This window comes from Oncorhynchus kisutch, linkage group LG17 (assembly GCF_002021735.2).
Source record: "Oncorhynchus kisutch isolate 150728-3 linkage group LG17, Okis_V2, whole genome shotgun sequence".
Classification (NCBI taxonomy): domain Eukaryota; kingdom Metazoa; phylum Chordata; class Actinopteri; order Salmoniformes; family Salmonidae; genus Oncorhynchus; species Oncorhynchus kisutch.
Window position 1 is genome coordinate 6,762,580 of NC_034190.2, and position 26,066 is coordinate 6,788,645.

Consider the following 26,066-nt stretch of genomic DNA (forward strand, 5'->3'; position numbering starts at 1 on the left):
AGTGACACCGAGATGCAGTGCCGAAAACCACTGAGCCAATACATTTTAACTTGGCAACAATGTACAATTCACTGCAGTCTATCGCTGTACAACTTCTTAAATTACCTGTGAGTATTTCCAATGCTTTTCTTTACATCCTTAATAGTTTATCCCAGTGAATATCTAAACTGGACACCGGGGGGCAGTTTTAGCCTGAGCAAAATGCGCCATTTAGAATGTTCAGGGGTCACTGCTTTGACACGGAAGTACTATCGCTCCTTTTCCGCCTTCGCTCCGGCGCCGAACAACACGAGTCTTCATCCTTTCTCGTTTTTGTGGCACATAACGATTACAACGGATAAAGCGACCAGTGTAAAGCTTCGGCTATGGTGAGTATATTATATTAAAACGGCTTACATTTGATTAGCCAATATGTGCTGAACTTAAGTGAAATTGTCTAGAATGTCCGAGGTTTATGCTAACCAGATAGCTCGATGGTGGCTAACTCGTTAGCATGAAAAGGATGATGCGTTGTCAGTCGAGCTAGCTAATAGTATAATACAAGCTGGCAAGTACATCGAACATGTGGCGCCTTTGGTTGATCATTTTATGACGCTGGTCATCCCCAACATTGTCGATGTTAAGCATAATGCTAATGAGTTATTATTTGGTTGTCCCATATGTTTGATTGCGTCTCCATACAGTCAATGAGCCACCCGTTAGCACATAGCTAGGTAGCAAGTTACTCCTATTCTCAATAGTTTAGAAGATTTAGATGCTAGCTAGCCAGCTATAAACATGTATCTTAGTCTTATTTTCGGTCTCGTCTCTTTAAATACTGGTTCAGTTAGCAAGCTGCTAGTACCAGTAAAAAAGCTGGCAATATTAAACTGTCTGTGCAGTTTAACTAACATGTCTTATTCTTGTGCCCTGCAGAAACCCATCTTGCTACAGGGCCATGAGAGGTCTATCACACAGATCAAATACAACCGAGAGGGAGACTTGATATTCTCTGTGGCCAAAGACACGGTAAATAAGAAATTATACACAACACAGAAGAATGCCATGTATGTAGAAAATATATCACTCATCCACCAGTAAGTTGAACAATGCTTTGATTTGATTTATTCACAGGTAGCGAACGTGTGGTACTCTGTGAATGGGGAAAGGCTTGGAACTTACAATGGACACACTGGAGCTTTGTGGTGTGTGGACTGTGACTGTATCCTTTTACTCAGGACCTCTAACAGCCATGCCCGCCGTGGTACAAGTTACTATTTATAATGGCCATCGTGTCAAATGACCAAGATTTTAAACTTCATTTGAAGCCCTTTCCAAAAATGAGAATTTTACAGCAACAAAAATAAAAATGTTTCTCTGAGGATGGACTATCAAAGAGAAAGGACAGTTTGATGAAAACGTTTTAAATAAAGGTCTGGGTGATGTTACGTGGGATGTTTCTAGAAGGGTCATTGAGTGTTGGGGGTTTTGATTCGGGTATATATGATGTTTCTAGAAGGGGCATTTTATTTAGTTATTTAACTAGGCAAGTCAGTAAAAAAAAAACATTTTTACAATGATGGCCTACACCGGCCAAACCGGGACGCCTCTGGGCCAATTGTGCGCCGCCCTATGAGACTTCCAATCAAGGCCAGTTGTGATACAGCCTGGAATTGAACCCAGGTCTGTAGTGACACCTCTAAAACTGCTGCGCGAGCCCCATTGAGTGTTGGGATTTTTATTTCGGTTCCTTGTTATGGGCAACATGAATTTACAAAGGGTCGGCAATAGGATTGTTGGTTGTCCTTAACTATGCTCAGGGGACACCAAGAACGTGCTGACGGGATCGGCAGACAACAGCTGCAGACTATGGGACTGTGAGACTGGTACGTAGGTGTGTGTGTGTTTGAGAGAGAACAAAATAACTCCTTTTGGTGCTTGGATGGGATACCTGTATGTGTGTTAGCGCATGGCTGTATGAGACTGAGGTTTGTTGATCAACTTCCTGGTTTGTGATGCAACTGTGTGTGTGATCTGACCCCTCTCTCTCTCAGGTAAACAACTAGCCATGTTGAACACCAGCTCGGCTGTGAGGACCTGTGGCTTTGACTTCAGTGGCAACATCATCATGTTCTCTACAGACAAGCAGATGGGCTACCAGTGTTTCCTCAACTACTTCGACCTACGCGACCCCCAGCAGATCGGTAAGTAGTGTACACTTCAGATTAGTATTAAAACAGGATAGAAATCTGCTGTTTGCGGGTAAAGGTGAACGCAACATTGTGATAACTTTCCCTTGCCTTCTAATAGGCTTTCTGGGGTGTCCTTTAGATCCGAATGTATATATCTGGTTTCACAGCCATCAGTTGTATGAGGATGTTTCTTCCTATCTTTCCCACTATCTCCCTACCTCTCTCTCGTTCTGTCCATGTCTCTCTCTGTCCCCGTCTCTCGCTCTCTCTGTAGAGGACAACCAGCCATACCTGACGGTGCCCTGCGCTGAGTCTAAGATCACCAGTGCTGTGTGGGGGCCTCTGGGAGAGTTTGTTATTGCTGGTCATGAGAACGGGGAGATCAACCAGTTCAGCGCCAAGGTGCACACACTGACACATTAACACACAACACTGAAGCATGCATGAGAGCACCAGCAGTTCTGGATGATTGTGCGATAACGCTCTCGGTAGTCAAGGTGAGCAAGACCTTTAAACAGGTCAACATTCACAAAGCCACAGGGCCAGACGGATTACCAGGACGTGTACTCAGAGCATGCGCGGACCAACTGGCAAGTGTCTTCACTGACATTTTCAACTTCTCCCTGACCGAGTCTGTAATACCGACATGTTTCAAGCAGACAACCATAGTCGAAGGTAATCTGCCTAAATGACTCACTTCGGGTAGCCATGAAGTGCTTTGAAAGGCTAGTCATGGCTCACATTAACAGCATCCTCCCGGATAACCTGACCCACTCCCATTCACATACAAATCCAGAGATGACACAATCGCACTCCATACCTCTCTTTCCCACCCGGACAAAAGAAACACCTATGTGAGAATGCTATTCATTGACTACAGCTCAGCGTTCAACACCATAGTGCCCTCAAATCGCATCACTAAGCTAAGGACCCTGGGGCTAAAAACTCACTCTGCAACTGGATCCTGGACTTCCTGACAGCCCCCCCCCCCACCCAGGTGGTTACACCAGCCCCCCAGGTGGTAAAGGTAGGTAACAACACATCTGCTACGCTGATCCTCAACACGGGGGCCCCTCAGGGGTGCGTGCGTAGTCCTCTCCTGTACTCCCTGTTCGCCCACGACGGCGTGGCCAAACACGACTCCAACAACACCATTTAAGTTTGCTGACGACACAACAGTGGTAGGCCTGGTCACCGAAAACGATGAGACAGTCTATAGGGAGGTCAGAGAACTGGCCGTGTGGTGCCAGGATAACAACCTCTCCCTCAATGTGAGCAAGACAAAGGAGATGATCATGGACTACAGGACAATGGGGCCTGTTTGACCTGCCATTAACATCGACAGGTCTTTAGTGGAGTGGGTCGAGAGTTAAGTAGTTTCAAGTTCTTTGTTATCCACATCACCAACGAACTATCATGGTCCAAACACACCAAGACAGTCTTGTAGAGGGCACGACAACACCCTTTCCCCCTCAGGAGACTGAAAAGATTTGGCATGGGTCCCCAGATCCTCAAAGTTCTACAGCTGCACCATCGAGCGCATCCTGACCGGTTGCATCACCGCCTGGTATGGTAACTGCTCGGCAGGCACTACAGAGGGTGGTGTGTGGGGCCAAGCTTCCTGCCATCCAGGATTTATCTACTAGGCGGTGTCAGAGGAAAGCCTTTCTCAGCTACCGCATGGCAAGCGGGACCAAAGGGCTCCTTAACAGCTTCTACCCCCAAGCCGTAAGACTGCTGAAGAATTAATCAAATGGCCACCGCATTATTTACGTTGGCCCCCCCCCTTCATTTTGTTTTGACTCTGTATTGGTACCCCCTGTATAGAGCCTCCACATTGACTCTGTACCAGTACCCCCTGTATAGAGCCTCCACATTGACTCGGTACCCCCTGTATAGAGCCTCCACATTGACTCGGTACCCCCTGTATAGAGCCTTGTTATTGTTATTTTATTGTTACTTTTTACTATTTTCTTAACTCTTCTTGAACTGTTGTTTAAGGGCTTGTAAAGCGTAAAGTCTACACGTTGTATTCGGCGCATGTGACAAATTAAAGTTTTTTTGACAGTTATTGAAGACAGAGGAGAGAGAAGTGGATAATCTAGTACATCATTATACTGACAGTATTGTCTCGTGATGTGTGTTGCAGTCTGGAGAGGTGCTGAAGAAGGTGAAGGAACACAACAAACAGATCAACGACATCCAGACCTCCGTTGATCTGACCATGGTCATCACAGCATCTAAAGACTGCTCCTCTAAGGTATCCAGGGATGACCGCCCAGTGGAGAGATGTTGATAGACGAGAGGAAGAGTGATGGACTGGGGCTTCTTAACTAGTTGAGTTCAACAGCTGACTGCCTATATAAGTACTGTCTGACTGACTTGTCTGTCTACCCCACAGCTGTTTGACTCTACAACTCTAGATCACATCAAGTCCTTCAAGACTGAGAGACCTGTCAACTCTGCTGCCATCTCCCCCATCATGGACCACGTAAGACACTCCAGACAACCACTTATGTCAGAGAACATTTCTGCAGCACCTCTTTATCCCAGCGCTGACCTTTAACCCCTGTGTGTGTTGTAGGTGGTGATGGGAGGAGGTCAAGAGGCCATGGAGGTCACCACCACCTCCACCAGGATCGGCAAGTTCGAGGCAAGGTTCTTCCACGCAGCTTACGAAGAGGAGTTTGGCAGGGTCAAGGGTCACTTCGGACCCATCAACTGTGTGGCGTTCCACCCAGACGGCAAGAGGTAAGGTCCAAGAGGCACTAAAGAATAGAACTTCATTATCCTTCCAAGTGTAGCACACAGTCCTCAACCCAAGAGTCCCCACTGGCGCTGCTGAATAGCTAGCTTTTTGGTGACGCGACTGGTAAGACGGTCGTGTTTCCAGGGCAGAGGTTCTGGGTTGGAGCTTTGGTTGTGAGCTGAAACAGGGGAAGCGGTACTTGCTAACAAGCAAGCATTTGTGATGGAAATTAGTTGCCTTGTGATGAGACAAATCTATATTTAATTGGTGATCATTCTCAGCTCTCGTTGTATGCAAGTAACAGTTTTGGGTTGCATTTTGGAACTCAATCGTGTAATTGTCACACACTATAACCAGCTGTCCAACTCTGACCAGTGTCTCTGGAAAACAAACCTGTCTTTTGCCTCTCGTCTTCAGCTATTCCAGTGGGGGAGAGGACGGCTATACGAGGATCCATCACTTTGACCCTCAATACTTTGACTTCGAGCTGGAGGCGTAAACAGAAGACCAGCAGCGATACTCCTTTTTTTTTTTTTTTTTAGCAGATAACACCAGACAGGAATCAACAGGACACCAGGGGTGCATCTCAATACTCTGTAGTTGCCTCCTCTCCTGATCTGAGGACGCAGGATAGGGGACAGCAATAATGGTGGTGGATGACTACCAGGAATTGTTTGTTACTTGTTCAGTGGTTTTTAAATCTGTGGAGAGAAGCCACTGAAGACGATTGAGATGCACCCCTAGTGGTGAGGGGGGGGGGGGGGGGGGGACGACTTTAGGCTTTTGATAATTATTTTGTCTGCTCATCATAAATCGTTTGCCACTGCTGACCGTATAGAAAGCAAAAATTAATAAAAAAATGTACCCTTGGTTTTACCCTCACCACCATATCTAAACTGATTAAACAAATGGATTAGTTTTATTGCAGGGTTTGTCTGTGTACATGTAAAGGGTACTATCCAAACCTGAAAATGGCGATAAACATGTTGGATCCGTTTGAAGAATTGTGAGAAATACCTTCATGGGGGTGAATATTGGTTAAAGTTAACATGTGATCCTCCCACTAACTGCACACTTTCCCGGCGTGTACTTAATATGAACTTGATTCGGCTTTCCAATAAATAGAGGGTCTCGTTCTGATGACGTTATCGATGCTGTTTGACAAATAAATCTCAGCTCTTGTCCATACTTAGGATGGAGCCATTAAAACTCATTTAATCAACCACTCCATGCATTTATTGTGATCAAACTATAGTTTTGGCAAGTCCACTTTGCATGGCATAAGTCATTTCCTACATACAGATTCATTCCAATGGGTCAGAAGTTTACTGTGCCTTTTAAACAGCTTGGAAAATTCCAGAAAATGTCATGGCTTTAGAGGCTTCTGATAGGCTAATTGATATTTCAAACTCAGTGCCTCTTGGTTGATTTCAGGCAAAGACCTCAGGGGAAAAAAATTGTAGACCACAAGTCTGGTTCAACCTTGGGAGCAATTTCCAAATGCCTGAAGGTACCACATTCGTACACAAGTATAAACACCATGGAACCACGCAGCCGTCATACCGCTGAGGAAGGAGACGCGTTCTGTCTCCTAGAGATGAAAGTACTTGGTGCAAATCAATCCCAGAACAGCGGAAAATGACCGTGTGAAGATGCTGGAGGAAACAGGTACCCAAGTATCTATATCCAGAGTAAAACGAGTTCTATATCGACATAACCTGAAAGGCTGCTCAGCAGGGAAGCAGCCACTGCTCCAAAACCGCCTTAAAAAAGCCAGACTGGTTTGCAACTTTTCTTACTTTTCCAGGACATCAGACAGGAAGTTAAAGCTTGTTCGCAAATGGACAATGACCCCAAAGCATACTTCCAAAGTTGTGGCAAAATGGCTTAAGGACAACAAAGTCAAGGTATTAGAGTGGCCATCACAAAGCCCTGACCTCAATCCTATAGAAAATGTGTGGGCAGAACTGAAAAAGCATGTGCGAGCAAGGAGGCCTACAAACCTGACTCAGTTACATCAGCTCTGTCAGGAGGAATGGGCCAAAATTCACCCAATTTATTGTGGGAAGCTTGTGGAAGGCTACCCGAAACGTTTGACCCAAGTTAAACAATTTAAAGACAATGCTACCAAATACTAATTGAGTGCATGTAAACTTCTGACCCCCTTGGAATGTGCTGAAATAAATCATTTTCTCTATTCTAACATTTCACATTCTTAAAATAAAGTGGTGATCCTAACTGACCTAAGACAGGGAATTTTTACTAGGATTAAATGTCAAGGATTGTGAAACTGCATTTGAATGTATTTAGCTAAGGTGTATGTAAACTGACTTCAACAGTAGGGTAGCCTGTTTAGAGAGAATGTGGGTAGATTCACAACAAAACCATCCGTAGTTCAACGGAAACCCATTTATTTTTATTCAGTACATGGGCATTTTAACCTCTGAAAGTTGTGCACTGACGTCACACTGACTTATGGGTAAAGTGCGCATATCGTTTTTAACCAGGTTTCAGAATATTTGCATGAGAATCTGGTCACCAATTGGATGGAAACCAAGCTAGTGTGAAATTGAGAGTAAATGAAGACATGCACTGTAGTAAACTAACAAGTGAGAAGTCATTTCCCCCCCACTAGACTTGGATAACCATAATCTGGTAATCAAATCTCTACAGACAACCAAATGATTGCCTTTATGAGTTCTTATTAAAAAAAAGAGACCTTAAGAAAAACAACCAAGCACGAAATCAATTATTTTTTCCATTATAAAAACAAAGTTGCACACATTTGTAAACAACATATTCTCACTTATTACAGTAGAAAACACCAAGGGTTTAAAACATGGTTCCCAACGGTGTAGTTTCCCCGACGCACTGAGGGGAAACCTTACCCTTGAACGTTCAACATACCCGATGACCCAAAAAAATAAATGTCCTTTTAGAAATATAAAACGAGGTAAAAGGAAGGAGTGTGGAGCGTACAGTCATCTGAGAGACACCAACCCAGGGAACAGAGTAAAGCAGAATGTATAGTATATAAAACATGAACATCTCTTCATGACAGACTGACCAGGTGAAATCAGCTGACAGATATCCCTTATTTGGGCTCCCGAATGGCGCTAGGCACTGCATTTCAGTGAGAGAGGCACCACTACAGTCCCCGGTTCGATTCCAGGCTGTATCGGATTCAGCTGCGATCGGGCGGCACACAATTGGCCCAGCGTCATCGGGGTTTCGCCGTCATTGTAAATAAGACATTGTTAACGTACTTGCCTGGTTAAATTAAAATAGATGTCTCTTGTTAAATCCACATAGATGAAGGGGAAGAGACAGGTTAAAGAAGGATTTTTAAACCGAGACTAATCTTTTGTCTTGCTCATTCACCCTCAATGTTGCGCATACACAATCCAAGTGACTTTGAACAGGGTACGGTAGTAGGTGACAGGTGCACCGGTTTGAGTCAAGAACTGCAGCGCTGTTTTTCACGCTCAACAGTTTCCTGTGTGTATCAAGAAACATCCAGCAAGCAAAGGACATCCAGCCAACTTGACACAACTGTGGGAAGCATTGGAGTCGACATGGGCCAGCATCCCTGTGGGAAGCATTGGAGTCGACATGGGCCAGCATCCCTGTGGGAAGCATTGGAGTCGACATGGGCCAGCATCCCTGTGGGAAGCATTGGAGTCGACATGGGCCAGCATCCCTGTGGGAAGCATTGGAGTCGACATGGGCCAGCATCCCTGTGGGAAGCATTGGAGTCGACATGGGCCAGCATCCCTGTGGGAAGCATTGGAGTCGACATGGGCCAGCATCCCTGTGGGAAGCATTGGAGTCGACATGGGCCAGCATCCCTGTGGAACGCTTTCAACACCTTGTCGAGTCCATGTCCCGATGAATTGAGGCTGTTCTGAGGGCGAAAGGGACAGTGGGTGAAACTCAATATTAGGAAAGTGTTCTTAAAAAAAAAAGGCTGCACTACGCAGAAATCGCTCTGCCATTTCCCGGTTGTTAAAATTCGAATAGTTTGACTAATTTCAGTTTGACAAAACAAGTATATTGTACCATCTTTTCCATAATAAATAAACAAATTGTATTGTCAGCTGTTTTGAAGCTGATTTATAAAAACAAAGTGCAACAAAATAAAACTTAGAAAAGGAAATAAGACCGAACAGATCTACTTCCTTTCAATTAAAAATAACAGATCTACTTCCTTTCAATTAAAAATAACAGATCTACTTCCTTTCAATTAAAAATAACAGATCTACTTCCTTTCAATTAAAAATAACAGATCTACTTCCTTTCAATTAAAAATAACAGATCTACTTCCTTTCAATTAAAAATAACAGATCTACTTCCTTTCAATTAAAAATAACAGATCTACTTCCTTTCAATTAAAAATAACAGATCTACTTCCTTTCAATTAAAAATAACAGATCTACTTCCTTTCAATTAAAAATAACAGATCTATAATACACACACACACACACACACACTTCAATTGGGCCAGGTCACCCAAAAAGTTACATATAGCAGCCGTAAAAATGTTTTGTTGATCCATGATTCAAAATAACTTCCTGTAGAACTTCCTGTAGAATAGGGTCAGGTGACTTGTTCAAAAAGGGGGAATGTCTGCAGTGGAAAAGTGGGATTCCTTTTTCAACTCTTGGATCAGTCCAGCTGGACAGGTGGAGGTGGTAGGACAGGTGAAAGTGGTAGGACAGGTGAAAGTGGTAGGACCGGGGGCAGGACCGGTGGCAGGGTAGTCTAGTGGTTAGAGTGTTGGACTAGTGACCGGAAGGTTGCAAGTTCAGACCCCCGAGCTGACAAGGTACAAATCTGTCGTTTTGCCCCTGAACAGGCAGTTAACCCACTGTTCCTAGGCCGTCATTGAAAATAAGAATTTGTTCTTAACTGACTTGCCTGGTTAAATAAAGATAAAATTCATTTAAAAATTATCAGGGTGGGGGGGGGGATTGGCTTTCACTGATGTTACCTCAGGGGGGGGGATTGGCTTTCACTGATGTTACCTCAGGGGGGGGGATTGGCTTTCACTGATGTTACCTCAGGGGGGGATTGGCTTTCACTGATGTTACCTCAGGGGGGGGGATTGGCTTTCACTGATGTTACCTCAGGGGGGGGGATTGGCTTTCACTGATGTTACCTCAGGGGGGGATTGGCTTTCACTGATGTTACCTCAGGGGGGGGGATTGGCTTTCACTGATGTTACCTCAGGGGGGGGGATTGGCTTTCACTGATGTTACCTCAGGGGGGGATTGGCTTTCACTGATGTTACCTCAGGGGGGGGGATTGGCTTTCACTGATGTTACCTCAGGGGGGGATTGGCTTTCACTGATGTTACCTCAGGGGGGGGGATTGGCTTTCACTGATGTTACCTCAGGGGGGGGGATTGGCTTTCACTGATGTTACCTCAGGGGGGGGATTGGCTTTCACTGATGTTACCTCAGGGGGGGGGGGGGGGATTGGCTTTCACTGATGTTACCTCGGGTCAAGCGAATTTTTTTTTTTAAATTTTTATTTCACCTTTATTTAACCAGGTAGGCTAGTTGAGAACAAGTTCTCATTTGCAACTGCGACCTCACATGGTTCCTCCTCCTGAAGATGGAGGAACTAAAGCCTGGGATTCAATCCAAGGTGCGTTAAAAAGCAGCGCATCAGACAATGAAGTTTTTGTAAAGATTTTTTTTTCCCCTAGAGTGGCGGAGATCACATTCACGGTATCAGCTGCAGCGTAAATTGCCTTTAAAAAAAAAAGACTGTTAAGTGAACAGTGCACTATAAACGTGCCTTGGATTGAATCCTGACCAACCTCTTTTCAGATTCTCAGGTGATGTTGAGGCTCCAGAACAGAAACACGTCCCTACTGCTTCAGATTCTCAGGTGATGTTGAGGGGAAAGAGGAGATACCTAGTCAGTTGTCTTCCACATTTAACCCAACCCCTCTGAATCAGAGAGGTGGGGGGGGGGCTGCCTTAATCGACGTCCTCGATGCCCGGGGAACAGTGGGTTAACTGCCTTGCTCAGGGGCAGAATGACAGATTTTTTTACCTTGTCGGCTCGGGGATTCGATCCAGCAACCTTTCGTACAACTAGTTATCCACTTTTCCCCTCAACACCACCTGAGAATCTAAAGCAGGCTCCCCACTACAGGCTCCCCACTACAGGCTCCCCACTACAGGCTCCCCACTACAGCTTCAGATTCTCACGTGGTTCAGGGAAGAAAAACAAATAATGTGATAGAGATGCGAGTAAAAAATATTTTGAAAACACCTTGCATTTCAACACTGACAAAAGCCCAAAAGATTTGACCGCGTATGAGGAAATACTAACACAGCATTAAGAGAATCATTTCACACACACCCACCACAACACACACACACACACACACACACACACACACACAACTGGAAACTCATATCTGGTGCTTCAACATGTCTTAGCTTCTTCTTTTGGCCTGGTGGTGAAATGAAGAAACATTAGTTAAATGGGCCAAGATTGGACACGGACAAGACTGGACACGGACAAGACTGGACACGGACAAGACTGGACACACAAGACTGGACACACAAGATTGGACACACAAGATTGGACACGGACAAGACTGGACACAGACACACAAGACTGGACACACAAGACTGGACACACAAGACTGGACATGGACACACACAAGACTGGACATGGACACACACAAGACTGGACATGGACACACACAAGACTGGACATACAAGACTGGACATGGACACACAAGACTGGACATGGACACACAAGACTGGACACAAAAGACATATTCCTAGATGTTATATTTCATGTGGTCACTACTCACCCTGTTGTGTCCATCTTCTCTTCAGCGTCTTTATCCTCGTCTTTCACTTCTGGGGAAAACAAAGAGAATGTTGACCGGGCCTTACGCCCCCAGTGTCCTGGGCCAGTCACAGAGGCCTTACGCCCCCCAGTGTCCTGGGCCAGTCACAGAGGCCTTACGCCCCCAGTGTCCTGGGCCAGTCACAGAGGCCTTACGCCCCCCCCCAGTGTCCTGGGCCAGTCACGGAGGCCTTACGCCCCCCCCCAGTGTCCTGGGCCAGTCACGGAGGCCTTACGCCCCCCCCCAGTGTCCTGGGCCAGTCACGGAGGCCTTACGCCCCCCCCAGTGTCCTGGGCCAGTCACGGAGGCCTTACGCCCCCCCCAGTGTCCTGGGCCAGTCACGGAGGCCTTACGCCCCCCCCAGTGTCCTGGGCCAGTCACGGAGGCCTTACGCCCCCCCAGTGTCCTGGGCCAGTCACGGAGGCCTTACGCCCCCCCAGTGTCCTGGGCCAGTCACGGAGGCCTTACGCCCCCCCAGTGTCCTGGGCCAGTCACGGAGGCCTTACGCCCCCCAGTGTCCTGGGCCAGTCACAGAGGCCTTACGCCCCCCCCCCCCCAGTGTCCTGGGCCAGTCACGGAGGCCTTACGCCCCCCAGTGTCCTGGGCCAGTCACGGAGGCCTTACGCCCCCCAGTGTCCTGGGCCAGTCACAGAGGCCTTACGCCCCCCCCCCCAGTGTCCTGGGCCAGTCACGGAGGCCTTACGCCCCCCCCCCAGTGTCCTGGGCCAGTCACGGAGGCCTTACGCCCCCCCCCCCCAGTGTCCTGGGCCAGTCACGGAGGCCTTACGCCCCCCAGTGTCCTGGGCCAGTCACGGAGGCCTTACGCCCCCCAGTGTCCTGGGCCAGTCACAGAGGCCTTACGCCCCCCCCCCCCAGTGTCCTGGGCCAGTCACGGAGGCCTTACGCCCCCCCCCCCAGTGTCCTGGGCCAGTCACGGAGGCCTTACGCCCCCCCCCCCCCCAGTGTCCTGGGCCAGTCACGGAGGCCTTACGCCCCCCCCCCCCAGTGTCCTGGGCCAGTCACGGAGGCCTTACGCCCCCCAGTGTCATGGGCCAGTCACGGAGGCCTTACGCCCCCCCAGTGTCATGGGCCAGTCACAGAGGCCTTACGCCCCCCCAGTGTCCTGGGCCAGTCGCCCCCCCAGTGTCCTGGGCCAGTCACGGAGGCCTTACGCCCCCCAGTGTCCTGGGCCAGTCACAGAGGCCTTACGCCCCCCCAGTGTCCTGGGCCAGTCGCCCCCCAGTGTCCTGGGCCAGTCACAGAGGCCTTACGCCCCCCCAGTGTCCTGGGCCAGTCACGGGAGGCCTTACGCCCCCCCAGTGTCCTGGGCCAGTCACGGGAGGCCTTACGCCCCCCCCCCAGTGTCCTGGGCCAGTCACGGGAGGCCTTACGCCCCCCCCCCAGTGTCCTGGGCCAGTCACGGGAGGCCTTACGCCCCCCCCCCAGTGTCCTGGGCCAGTCACGGGAGGCCTTACGCCCCCCCCCAGTGTCCTGGGCCAGTCACGGGAGGCCTTACGCCCCCCCCAGTGTCCTGGGCCAGTCACGGGAGGCCTTACGCCCCCCCCAGTGTCCTGGGCCAGTCACGGGAGGCCTTACGCCCCCCCAGTGTCCTGGGCCAGTCACGGGAGGCCTTACGCCCCCCCAGTGTCCTGGGCCAGTCACGGGAGGCCTTACGCCCCCCCCAGTGTCCTGGGCCAGTCACGGGAGGCCTTACGCCCCCCCAGTGTCCTGGGCCAGTCACGGAGGCCTTACGCCCCCCCCAGTGTCCTGGGCCAGTCACAGAGGCCTTACGCCCCCCCAGTGTCCTGGGCCAGTCACGGAGGCCTTACGCCCCCCCAGTGTCCTGGGCCAGTCACAGAGGCCTTACGCCCACCCAGTGTCCTGGGCCAGTCGCCCCCCAGTGTCCTGGGCCAGTCACAGAGGCCTTACGCCCCCCCCAGTGTCCTGGGCCAGTCGCCCCCCAGTGTCCTGGGCCAGTCACGGGAGGCCTTACGCCCCCCCAGTGTCCTGGGCCAGTCACGGGAGGCCTTACGCCCCCCCAGTGTCCTGGGCCAGTCACGGGAGGCCTTACGCCCCCCCAGTGTCCTGGGCCAGTCACGGGAGGCCTTACGCCCCCCCAGTGTCCTGGGCCAGTCACGGGAGGCCTTACGCCCCCCCAGTGTCCTGGGCCAGTCACGGGAGGCCTTACGCCCCCCCAGTGTCCTGGGCCAGTCACGGGAGGCCTTACGCCCCCCCCAGTGTCCTGGGCCAGTCACGGGAGGCCTTACGCCCCCCCAGTGTCCTGGGCCAGTCACGGAGGCCTTACGCCCCCCCAGTGTCCTGGGCCAGTCACAGAGGCCTTACGCCCCCCCAGTGTCCTGGGCCAGTCACGGAGGCCTTACGCCCCCCCAGTGTCCTGGGCCAGTCACAGAGGCCTTACGCCCACCCAGTGTCCTGGGCCAGTCGCCCCCCAGTGTCCTGGGCCAGTCACAGAGGCCTTACGCCCCCCCCAGTGTCCTGGGCCAGTCGCCCCCCAGTGTCCTGGGCCAGTCACGGGAGGCCTTACGCCCCCCCAGTGTCCTGGGCCAGTCACGGGAGGCCTTACGCCCCCCCAGTGTCCTGGGCCAGTCACGGGAGGCCTTACGCCCCCCCAGTGTCCTGGGCCAGTCACGGGAGGCCTTACGCCCCCCCAGTGTCCTGGGCCAGTCACGGGAGGCCTTACGCCCCCCCAGTGTCCTGGGCCAGTCACGGGAGGACTTACGCCCCCCCCAGTGTCCTGGGCCAGTCACGGGAGGCCTTACGCCCCCCCAGTGTCCTGGGCCAGTCACGGGAGGCCTTACGCCCCCCAGTGTCCTGGGCCAGTCACGGAGGCCTTACGCCCCCCAGTGTCCTGGGCCAGTCACAGAGGCCTTACGCCCCCCCAGTGTCCTGGGCCAGTCACGGAGGCCTTACGCCCCCCCAGTGTCCTGGGCCAGTCACGGAGGCCTTACGCCCCCCCAGTGTCCTGGGCCAGTCACGGAGGCCTTACGCCCCCCCAGTGTCCTGGGCCAGTCACAGAGGCCTTACGCCCCCACAGTGTCCTGGGCCAGTCACAGAGGCCTTACGCCCACCCAGTGTCCTGGGCCAGTCGCCCCCCAGTGTCCTGGGCCAGTCACAGAGGCCTTATGCCCCCCCAGTGTCCTGGGCCAGTCACAGAGGCCTTACGCCCCCCCAGTGTCCTGGGCCAGTCGCCCCCCAGTGTCCTGGGCCAGTCGCCCCCCAGTGTCCTGAGAGGCCTTCGTCACGGGAGGTGTGTGAGGTTTACTTTACCTTTCTTCTCCTCAGTCTCCTCTTTCTCCTCCTCAGTCTTGACTCGTTTGGTCTTCTTATGGTTGGCAGCGTTCCTCCTTCCTCCTCCTCCCTGTCCCTCATCCTCAGAGTCAGAGAACTCCTCTTCACAGGCTATCCTCTTATCATGGGCCCTGACTGAAACAATACCATCCTCTTATCATGGGCCCTGACTGAAACAATACCATCCTCTTATCATGGGCCCTGACTGAAACAATACCATCCTCTTAGCATGGGCCCTGACTGAAACAATACCATCCTCTTAGCATGGGCCCGACTGAAACAAAACCATCCTCTTATCATGGGCCCTGACTGAAACAATACCATCCTCTTATCATGGGCCCTGACTGAAACAATACCATCCTCTTATCATGGGCCCTGACTGAAACAATACCATCCTCTTATCATGGGCCCTGACTGAAACAATACCATCCTCTTAGCATGGGCCCTGACTGAAACAATACCATCCTCTTAGCATGGGCCCGACTGAAACAAAACTTACTGGAGATGCGTTTGTCAGGGTCCTCGTCCTCCTCATCTCCAGAGTCCGGGTGTGGAGCGTCTTCTGGGATGGCCTGTATCTGGACCCCCGGAGCGTGGGGCAGCATGCGCAGGTTCTCAAACAGCCTCTGTCTGGGGAGGGAGAGAGACGTTAGTGTGTGTACCTGTCCGTATATACACACACACACATCTATCTTTGTAACTTACTTGATCTTCTCCAGGTAATCATTGGTGTTCTGGTTGGTCATGTTAGACGGGCTGATGTGGAGCTTGAAGTCAGGACCAAAGTACTCAAAGTAGTCGTTGTATGGCAGCTCTGATTGGACGAGAGAGATCATCAAGGTTGTTGTAATAAAACAACCTACCAGGTTACATCAAAGTAATACATGAAAAGTGTGTGTGTACCGTTAGGTATGGTGCTGTGTGTGTGTGTGTGTGTGTCGTTAGGTATGGTGCTGTGTGTGTGTGTGTGTGTCGTTAGGTATGGTGCTGTGTGTGTGTGTGTGTGTGTGTGTCGTTAGGTATGGTGCTGTGTGTGTGTGTGTGTGTGTGTCGTTAGGTATGGTGCTGTGTGTGTCGTTAGGTATGGTGCTGTGTGTGTGTGTGTCGTTAGGTATGGTGCTGTGTGTGTGTGTGTGTCGTTAGGTATGGTGCTGTGTGTGTGTGTGTGTCGTTAGGTATGGTGCTGTGTGTGTGTGTGTCGTTAGGTATGGTGCTGTGTGTGTGTGTGTCGTTAGGTATGGTGCTGTGTGTGTGTGTGTGTCGTTAGGTATGGTGCTGTGTGTGTGTGTGTGTGCCGTTAGGTATGGTGCTGTGTGTGTGTGTGCCGTTAGGTATGGTGCTGTGTGTGTGTGTGCCGTTAGGTATGGTGCTGTGTGTGTGTGTGTACCGTTAGGTATGGTGCTGTGTGTGTGTGTGTGTGTGTGTGTGTGTGTGTGTGTGTGTGTGTGTGTGTGTGTGTCGTTAGGTATGGTGCTGTGTGTGTGTGTGTGTCGTTAGGTATGGTGCTGTGTGTGTGTGTGTGTGTCGTTAGGTATGGTGCTGTGTGTGTCGTTAGGTATGGTGCTGTGTGTGTGTGTGTCGTTAGGTATGGTGCTGTGTGTGTGTGTGTGTCGTTAGGTATGGTGCTGTGTGTGTGTGTGTCGTTAGGTATGGTGCTGTGTGTGTGTGTGTGTCGTTAGGTATGGTGCTGTGTGTGTGTGTGCCGTTAGGTATGGTGCTGTGTGTGTGTGTGCCGTTAGGTATGGTGCTGTGTGTGTGTGTGTACCGTTAGGTATGGTGCTGTGTGTGTGTGTGTGTGTGTGTGTGTCGTTAGGTATGGTGCTGTGTGTGTGTGTGTGTCGTTAGGTATGGTGCTGTGTGTGTGTGTGTGTCGTTAGGTATGGTGCTGTGTGTGTCGTTAGGTATGGTGCTGTGTGTGTGTGTGTCGTTAGGTATGGTGCTGTGTGTGTGTGTGTGTCGTTAGGTATGGTGCTGTGTGTGTGTGTGTCGTTAGGTATGGTGCTGTGTGTGTGTGTGTGTCGTTAGGTATGGTGCTGTGTGTGTGTGTGTGTCGTTAGGTATGGTGCTGTGTGTGTGTGTGTGTGTCGTTAGGTATGGTGCTGTGTGTGTGTGTGTCGTTAGGTATGGTGCTGTGTGTGTGTGTGTGTCGTTAGGTATGGTGCTGTGTGTGTGTGTGTGTGCCGTTAGGTATGGTGCTGTGTGTGTGTGTGCCGTTAGGTATGGTGCTGTGTGTGTGTGTGTACCGTTAGGTATGGTGCTGTGTGTGTGTGTGTGTGTGTGTGTCGTTAGGTATGGTGCTGTGTGTGTGTGTGTGTCGTTAGGTATGGTGCTGTGTGTGTGTGTGTGTCGTTAGGTATGGTGCTGTGTGTGTCGTTAGGTATGGTGCTGTGTGTGTGTGTGTCGTTAGGTATGGTGCTGTGTGTGTGTGTGTGTCGTTAGGTATGGTGCTGTGTGTGTGTGTGTCGTTAGGTATGGTGCTGTGTGTGTGTGTGTGTCGTTAGGTATGGTGCTGTGTGTGTGTGTGTGTGCCGTTAGGTATGGTGCTGTGTGTGTGTGTGCCGTTAGGTATGGTGCTGTGTGTGTGTGTACCGTTAGGTATGGTGCTGTGTGTGTGTGTGTGTGTGTGTGTCGTTAGGTATGGTGCTGTGTGTGTGTGTGTGTCGTTAGGTATGGTGCTGTGTGTGTGTGTGTGTCGTTAGGTATGGTGCTGTGTGTGTCGTTAGGTATGGTGCTGTGTGTGTGTGTGTCGTTAGGTATGGTGCTGTGTGTGTGTGTGTGTCGTTAGGTATGGTGCTGTGTGTGTGTGTGTCGTTAGGTATGGTGCTGTGTGTGTGTGTGTCGTTAGGTATGGTGCTGTGTGTGTGTGTGTGTCGTTAGGTATGGTGCTGTGTGTGTGTGTGTGTGCCGTTAGGTATGGTGCTGTGTGTGTGTGTGCCGTTAGGTATGGTGCTGTGTGTGTGTGTGTACCGTTAGGTATGGTGCTGTGTGTGTGTGTGTGTGTGTGTGTGTGTCGTTAGGTATGGTGCTGTGTGTGTGTGTGTGTCGTTAGGTATGGTGCTGTGTGTGTGTGTGTGTCGTTAGGTATGGTGCTGTGTGTGTCGTTAGGTATGGTGCTGTGTGTGTGTGTGTCGTTAGGTATGGTGCTGTGTGTGTGTGTGTGTCGTTAGGTATGGTGCTGTGTGTGTGTGTGTCGTTAGGTATGGTGCTGTGTGTGTGTGTGTGTCGTTAGGTATGGTGCTGTGTGTGTGTGTGTGTCGTTAGGTATGGTGCTGTGTGTGTGTGTGTGTGTCGTTAGGTATGGTGCTGTGTGTGTGTGTGTCGTTAGGTATGGTGCTGTGTGTGTGTGTGTGTGTCGTTAGGTATGGTGCTGTGTGTGTGTGTGTGTGTGTGTGTGTGTGTCGTTAGGTATGGTGCTGTGTGTGTGTGTGTGTGTGTGTCGTTAGGTATGGTGCTGTGTGTGTGTGTGTCGTTAGGTATGTTGCTGTGTGTGTGTGTGTCGTTAGGTATGGTGCTGTGTGTGTCGTTAGGTATGGTTGTGTGTGTGTGTGTGTGTGTGTGTACCGTTAGGTATAATGCTGTCCAGAGCCACAGCGGTCTCGTATGTCCAGCAGCGGGCCACATTACGGATGGTATAACCTCCACCTCCCAACATCAACAGAGGCAGGTTGAAACTCTTCATGTACTCAACACACTTAGCATGACCTGAAACACAGCGTCTTAACAAATTATTCATAACCCTCGACTTATTCCTCATTTTGTTGCGTTTCTCACCCATCCCCACACAACCCCATAACAAAAGTGAAAACATGTCTGCAAATGTTCTGAGAATGAAATCTCATTTACATAATCATTCACACCCCTGAATTAGAATCACCTTGGGCAGTGATTAGAGCTTGCGAGGCATTCTGGGTAAATCTCTATTTTCAGGCCGGCATTCTGGGTAAATCTCTATTTTCAGGCCGATTTCAGTTTAAACTGTAACTAAGCCATTTCAGGAACATTCAATGTCTTGGTAAACTACTCCAGTGTGTATTCGGCCTACTGTTTTAGGTTTTTGTCCTGCTGAAAAGGTACAGCGCATTCAGTAATGTGTATTCATACCTTTTCCCACATTACAGCCTTATTAGAAAATGTATTCAATCGTTGTTTTTTTGTTGTTGTCAATCTACACACAATAGCCCATAATGACCATAGTGCCTTTTACCCCGAGATAAATTAAAAAGTCTCATAGCAAAAGGGTAAATAAGGTATCTGTTTTTAATTTTTTTATCCATTAGCTAAATTTTTCTAAAAACCTGTTTTCGTTTGGTCATTATGGGGGTATTGTGTGTAGATTGACAGGGTTGGTTGTTTTTTAATCCATTTTAGAATAAGGCTGTAACGTAACAAAATGTGGAAAATAGTGAAGGGGTCTGAATACTTTTCCCAAAATGCAGTGTACAATGTCTCCCAGCAGACAACCAGGGTTTTCCTCCCAGACGTTTGCCTGTCATTTCGTTGACCAACAAACGGTCATCTAAAAATCCCACGACCGTCAGAGCCCTGAAGACAGCCCTCCTTCAGGTGTGTTACCTTAGACTGGGCTGTTTCAACCTGAGAGAGAGTCCTAGCAACACACACACACACTGAAGACAACACACACACACAAACACTGAAGACAACACACACACACACACACACTGAAGACAACACACACACACACACTGAAGACAACACACACACACACACACACTGAAGACAACACACACACACACACTGAAGACAACACACACACACTGAAGACAGCCCTCGTTCAGGTGCGTTACCTTTGATGGTGAGGTTGAAACAGCCCAGTCTGTCTCCTGAGAGAGAGTCGGCTCCACACTGTAACACGACTGCACTGGGTTGGAACATCTCCATCACTTTAGCCATCACCTAGCAACACACAAAAAAAACAAAAAAAAGAGAGAAATGTAAAGAAAGTGAGTAACACACAAAATTATCACCTAGCAACACACACACACGGATTACAACAACACACCAAATAAATAAAGAGAGAAATGTATAATAAGTGAGAAACACACAAAAACAAAAAGAGGTAGAATCCATTTGACCTCTGTAAGGAACCAAAACACTGAATGCCTTGCAGCAGGAGACTTACAGGTTTGAAGATGGCTTCGTAAGACTCATCGTCGATGCCGTCTCTGAGAGGGTAGTTTACAGCGTAGTACTTCCCTTTCCCTGCTCCAATGTCCTACACACACACACACACACACACGTCAGTGTACATACTGGAATACAAAACTACTCAAATGTAGGCTGACAATCCAACACACACACACACACACACTGAAAGGGGAGTCATACACATCGGAACACACACTGAAATGTACTTTGCTTATTTCTGATTCACCCCTATTTATTTTTTTCCTTCTTCCACACACACACTCACCCTCAGGTTTCCGGCGCCAGGGAGGTATTCTCCCAGAGGACACACTCACCCTCAGGTCTCCGGTACCAGGGAGGTATTCTCCCAGAGGACACACTCACCCTCAGGTCTCCGGTACCAGGGAGGTATTCTCCCAGAGGACACACACACTCACCCTCAGGTCTCCGGTACCAGAGGACACACTCACCCTCAGGTCTCCGGTACCAGGGAAGTATTCTCCATACTTGTGGAAGGACACCGTCATGACCCGGTCTGTGGTGAAGAAAGCCTCTTCCACCCCGTCTCCATGGTGAATGTCGATGTCTATGTACAACACCCTCTGGTGGTACCTGACAGGACAGACAACTCATTACATACAACATCTACATTAGATTCTATTACCTGACAGGAGAGACAACTCATTACATACAACATCTACATTAGATTCTATTACCTGACAGGAGAGACAACTCATTGCATACAACATCTACGTTAGATTCATATTACCTGACAAGACAGACTATACAATTAAATGAATACACCCATATCTAGGTTTCTCAGAGCTTGGGTGACTATTCATTTCAACAAGAAACACACACCATGACAAGCCAAGGACACATCACCATTCTGTTCTGTCTTTTAGAGGCTGACCGGTGAATTAGGGCCGATTTCAAGTTTTCATAACAAAAATCGGTAATCGGCCTTTTTGGATGCCAATTACATTGCACTCCACGAGGAGACCGAGTGGCAGGCTGACCACCTGTTACGTGAGGGCAGCAAGGAGCCATGGTACGTTGCTAGTTAGCATAAAACGCATCTAAAAAAACTATCTTAACATAATCACGAGTTAACCAAGTAATATCACCAACCACGTGTAGTTAACTAGCTTGTTCCCGCATATAATCAATGCGAAATGAAGACCACATGTTTCATTATTTATTTGAGACTAAATAGATTTTACTGATTTATTATATTAGGTTAAAATAAGTGTTCATTCAGCATTGTTGTAATTGTCATTATTACAAATATATATATATATTTTTTTTACTTTATCGGCTTTTTTGGTCCGCCAATAAATCGGTATTGGTCTTTCCTCAAAAGTGAAAGACACAGACAAGAAGATGGGCCCACCAGGGTGGGGGAGTTGGCGGGCCCACCGGGGTGGGGGAGTTGGCGGGCCCACCGGGGTGGGGGAGTTGGCGGGCCCACCGGGGTGGGGGAGTTGGCGGGCCCACCGGGGTGAGGGGAGTTGGCGGGCCCACCGGGGTGGGGGAGTTGGCGGGCCCACCGGGGTGGGGGAGTTGGCGGGCCCACCGGGGTGGGGGAGTTGGCGGGCCCACCGGGGTGGGGGAGTTGGCGGGCCCACCGGGGTGGGGGAGTTGGCGGGCCCACCGGGGTGGGGGAGTTGGCGGGCCCACCGGGGTGGGGGAGTTGGCGGGCCCACCGGGGTGGGGGAGTTGGCGGGCCCACCGGGGTGACGGGAGTTGGCGGGCCCACCAGGGTGACGGGAGTTGGCGGGCCCACCAGGGTGACGGGAGTTGGCGGGCCCACCGGGGTGACGGGAGTTGGCGGGCCCACCGGGGTGACGGGAGTTGGCGGGCCCCACCGGGGTGGGGGTGTGACCACACAGGGCTCTTACTTGAGCAGCTCCAGGATGGCGAGGACGATGTCGTTGACGTAGCAGAACCCAGAGGCCTCAGACTTCTTGGCATGATGGAGTCCTCCGGCCCAGTTGATGGCGATGTCCGTCTGCTGCTTGTTCAGCTTCACTGCCCCCGCTACACACACACACACACACAGTGGGAGGAGGGAAGAGTCAACATAGGAAGTGAGAGGTAGATAGGCAAGCGAAGTCAGTGGTAGACAGTAAGGCAAATGGAGAAAGAAACTAGACTTACCGACAGAGCCTCCCGTTGAGAGCTGACAGAACTCAAACAGGCCGTCAAACACTGGGCAGTCCTCTCCCACATTAACTGTTAGAGAGCAGCAAGAATAGAAGTTATTCATTTGAGGGGTTTGATTGAGGCCTGCAGGTTTGTTTCAATGCGTAAAGTTGTAACCTGCATAACAGATGTTATGCTATGAGTGTGGAGACATTATGAACTGGGTGATTCGAGCCCTGAATCCTGATTGGCCGGCAGCCGTGGTATATCAGACCGTATACCACAAAACATGGATTTTTACTTCTCTAATTACATTGGTAACCAGCTCAACACTAGCCCATATGAAAACATGACAAAATACAAGGTATTACAAGGTATGCTAACCTATAGTTTCGGGGTGAAATAACCCTTTAAAAATGCACCCCTACGCCTGAGCAATGCTAGGGGAAAACACTGTCTGCTACTCACATCTCTGCATCTGTTTGCTGTGTTCTGACATGTTGTCTGGCCGGATGGAACGCAGAAACTTGATGTAGTCGTCACTGTGGTATTTGGTCATCTCCTCTCCACTGGCCTTGTGGGGTCTCTAGGAGGTCAGAAAAGTGTGTTGCAAAGGGATGCAATAGGTAGAAAAACATTCCGTTACCTCGTTGATAAAACATTCGCCTGATTTCTCTTTAGATAATATATTTTTCAATAACCAAAACATACAGGCGGTCAGAAAACTTGTAGTCCACAACTATCCAATTTAGACATTTATAAATTCTAGAGGACAGCTGAAATATACAGAATGTTACTTCAGACACGTGTTGAAAAAAAGTCATTTTCTGCGATGAAGAATGAGTCCAGTCCCATCAGCTTCAGTTCTATACAATATCTAAGTGATAAAATGGCCACATATTCTGTACATCACCTTGGAAATAATGGAAGACGCAGCGTTATGAAGAGGAGCCGAGTCCCTTTGTGGAGTTAATTTACCCAGGTAATGTAACGTTACAGAATGGAGGTGTTTGTCCCGCTGATACCACAGTTGCCAAATAAATCAATACGGAAGCACACATTTACCGATAGAGACATTTTGTTTTTTGGAGGGGGTTGTTGACATCCATTTTGAAAAAGTTCATTCATATTTGGGTTGTCGTTTGTTCGATATTTACAGACGTGACCCAATCGTTCAGTTCTTTACGTGCAGTTGCCATGCTCAGTGGCAACGTTGTTGTTATTATAATCTCTTGATTGCGTCTAGCCAGTCAACTAGCTACACAGTTAACCTCTGCAGCCAGAATAACAGCCCCAAAAACAACATGTCTCTGCGAAAACAAATAAATGCTAGCTATGTTTTCTTCCCCCATCGTTGGACCTGCGTTTACTATGCATCTAATTTCAGTTCGTGTGGTTGTTGGTTTAGCTTTCTGTACCTTTGTAGCAAGTACTGTCTGCATTTGTATGAGCATACTGCCTCATGATTGCAAGATGTCCGATAGCTTTTCCAACTGTCCCGTTATCTGGCTATAAATGGCCAATTTAGAATGCCATTCTAGCCAATCAGAAACGATTATTCAACAGTGCTGTTGAAAACATTTATTTAGAAGAAAAAAATTATATCTATACATAAGCCCACTGTGGCTTGTTGTACTCACGTAGATCTCCATCTTCCTGTACAGTCCATAGTTGAGCAGCAGGTTGTGGGTCATACGGATCCTGTGGGGTTTCATGGGATGACCCTGACCATAGTAATAATTACCCACGTCGCCTGGGGGGGGGAGAAAGAAACAAAGAGTTTTAGACAAAACTAGTGAAACAACAAACCATATGTCCTTCCCCTAACCCAGATGTAGGGTAGCTCTGGGCTTTACATTTTAGTCATTTAGCAGACCCTCTTATCCAGAACGATTTACACGAGCAATTAGGATTAAGTGCCTTGCTCAAGGACACATCGGCATATATATATATATAAAATAAAATTCATCTAGTCGGTTCTGGGATTCGAACCAGCGGCCATCCGGTTACTGTCCCAACGCTCTTAACCGCTAGGCTTCCTGCCGCTTTGAGCAGCACTATCAAACATACAGCCTGGTAACGGCACAGCACGAAACAACATACCTATACTAGTTTTAAAATGACGAATAAAATGATCAGCCTCTGCAAAGATGTCTAAATCTTCATAGCGCAGATACAGCGCATTACTTGCTCAACAACCTCCCTCCAGCACAATTCACTACTAACCACTAAAAGTTGTCTATCAAAACACCGCTAGCCACGTTTAACTGACAACCCCCATTTTACTAAACATATGTAGCGAAATATCAAGAGGTTATTCGTGATTCAAAAGATACTTATTAGTAACACTAAAACCATTTTCTGGCTATCTAACGTTAGCTAGTTGTGTATGCTCAGTCAGTTGGTTATAAGCCTACTAACGTTAGCTAGCCAAGTTGCCAAAAATTAATATACTCAACTTACTAGTTAGCTAGAGATTGGCAATTAATTTGATTGCAACATTACAAAATAATGAGGGGAAAAAAAACGACTCTCAAGTTGCTTTGGCAAGCTAACTAAAAGTCTTCTCCCTAACTAGGTAACTAGCTAATGATGGTAAGCTAACCACTCGGTAGCTAGTTAGCTGCTAACTCGCCTTACGGCACTTCTCTCAAGAGGGGACATAGGCCTTTCGACCACCGAATCCTCTCCGATACAACAAATAATACTCCGGAAAAACCAACGAGCTACAATAACATCAAATCTTACCGTCATAATAATAGCAAACTTTCTTCTTTGTTCCTCCTGCAGACGACAGCGCCATTTTACTCCACAATTAGTACCGCACAGTTCTTTGTGTCCACGCCGGGGAATTTTTCCACTGTCGTCTCGTCCAATCACCGAAGTCTGCTCTGCTCGAAGGCGTTGTTGCGAAGGATGCACTCTTTCTGTTTGCATGGTGCCACCCAAAGATGTTCTAGTCATCTATCTGTGGTGCCACCCAAATATGTTCAAGTCATCTATCTGTGGTGCCACCACCCAACAATGTTCTAGTCATCTATCTGTGGTGCCACCCAAAGATGTTCTAGTCATCTATCTGTGGTGCCACCCAAAGATGTTCTACTCATCTATCTGTGGTGCCACCCAAAGATGTTCTAGTCATCTATCTGTGGTGCCACCCAAAGATGTTCTAGTCATCTATCTGTGGTGCCACCCAAAGATGTTCTAGTCATCTATCTGTGGTGCCACCCAAAGATGTTCTAGTCATCTATCTGTGGTGCCTCCCAAAGATGTTCTACTCATCTGTGGTGCCACCCAAAGATGTTCTAGTCATCTATCTGTGGTGCCTCCCAAAGATGTTCTACTCATCTGTGGTGCCACCCAAAGATGTTCTAGTCATCTATCTGTGGTGCCACCCAAAGATGTTCTAGTCATCTATCTGTGATGCCACCCAAAGATGTTCTAGTCATCTACCTGTGGTGCCACCAAAGATGTTCTAGTCATCTATCTGTGATGCCACCCAAAGATGTTCTAGTCATCTATCTGTGATGCCACCCAAAGATGTTCTAGTCATCTATCTGTGGTGCCACCCAAAGATGTTCTAGTCATCTATCTGTGGTGCCACCAAAGATGTTCTAGTCATCTATCTGTGATGCCACCCAAAGATGTTCTAGTCATCTATCTGTGGTGC

At 48.9% G+C, this 26,066-nt stretch overlaps 2 protein-coding genes across 2 annotated transcripts; one reads left to right on the forward strand and one right to left on the reverse strand.

Annotated features, from left to right (window-relative positions):
• Positions 1–4: 4 nt before the first annotated feature.
• eif3i (eukaryotic translation initiation factor 3, subunit I) lies at positions 5–6,143 on the forward strand. Its single transcript, XM_020504903.2, has 10 exons — positions 5–368; positions 916–1,008; positions 1,114–1,201; positions 1,800–1,865; positions 2,034–2,183; positions 2,446–2,573; positions 4,321–4,431; positions 4,573–4,662; positions 4,756–4,922; positions 5,338–6,143. The coding sequence occupies exons 1-10, from the start codon at positions 366–368 to the stop codon at positions 5,417–5,419; spliced, it is 978 nt and encodes a 325-aa protein (XP_020360492.1). The 5' UTR covers positions 5–365; the 3' UTR covers positions 5,420–6,143.
• Positions 6,144–10,502: 4,359 nt separating this feature from the next.
• hdac1 (histone deacetylase 1) lies at positions 10,503–25,275 on the reverse strand. Its single transcript, XM_031795037.1, has 14 exons — positions 25,145–25,275; positions 24,037–24,149; positions 22,865–22,982; positions 22,412–22,486; positions 22,153–22,291; positions 20,722–20,863; positions 20,247–20,339; positions 19,912–20,020; positions 18,668–18,808; positions 15,812–15,920; positions 15,606–15,736; positions 15,086–15,241; positions 11,759–11,807; positions 10,503–11,389 (listed from the first exon to the last, which is right to left on the reverse strand). Exons 1-14 carry the CDS (start codon positions 25,197–25,199, stop codon positions 11,362–11,364), a joined length of 1,458 nt encoding a protein of 485 aa, XP_031650897.1. The 5' UTR covers positions 25,200–25,275; the 3' UTR covers positions 10,503–11,361.
• Between the last annotated feature and the right edge of the window lie 791 nt (positions 25,276–26,066).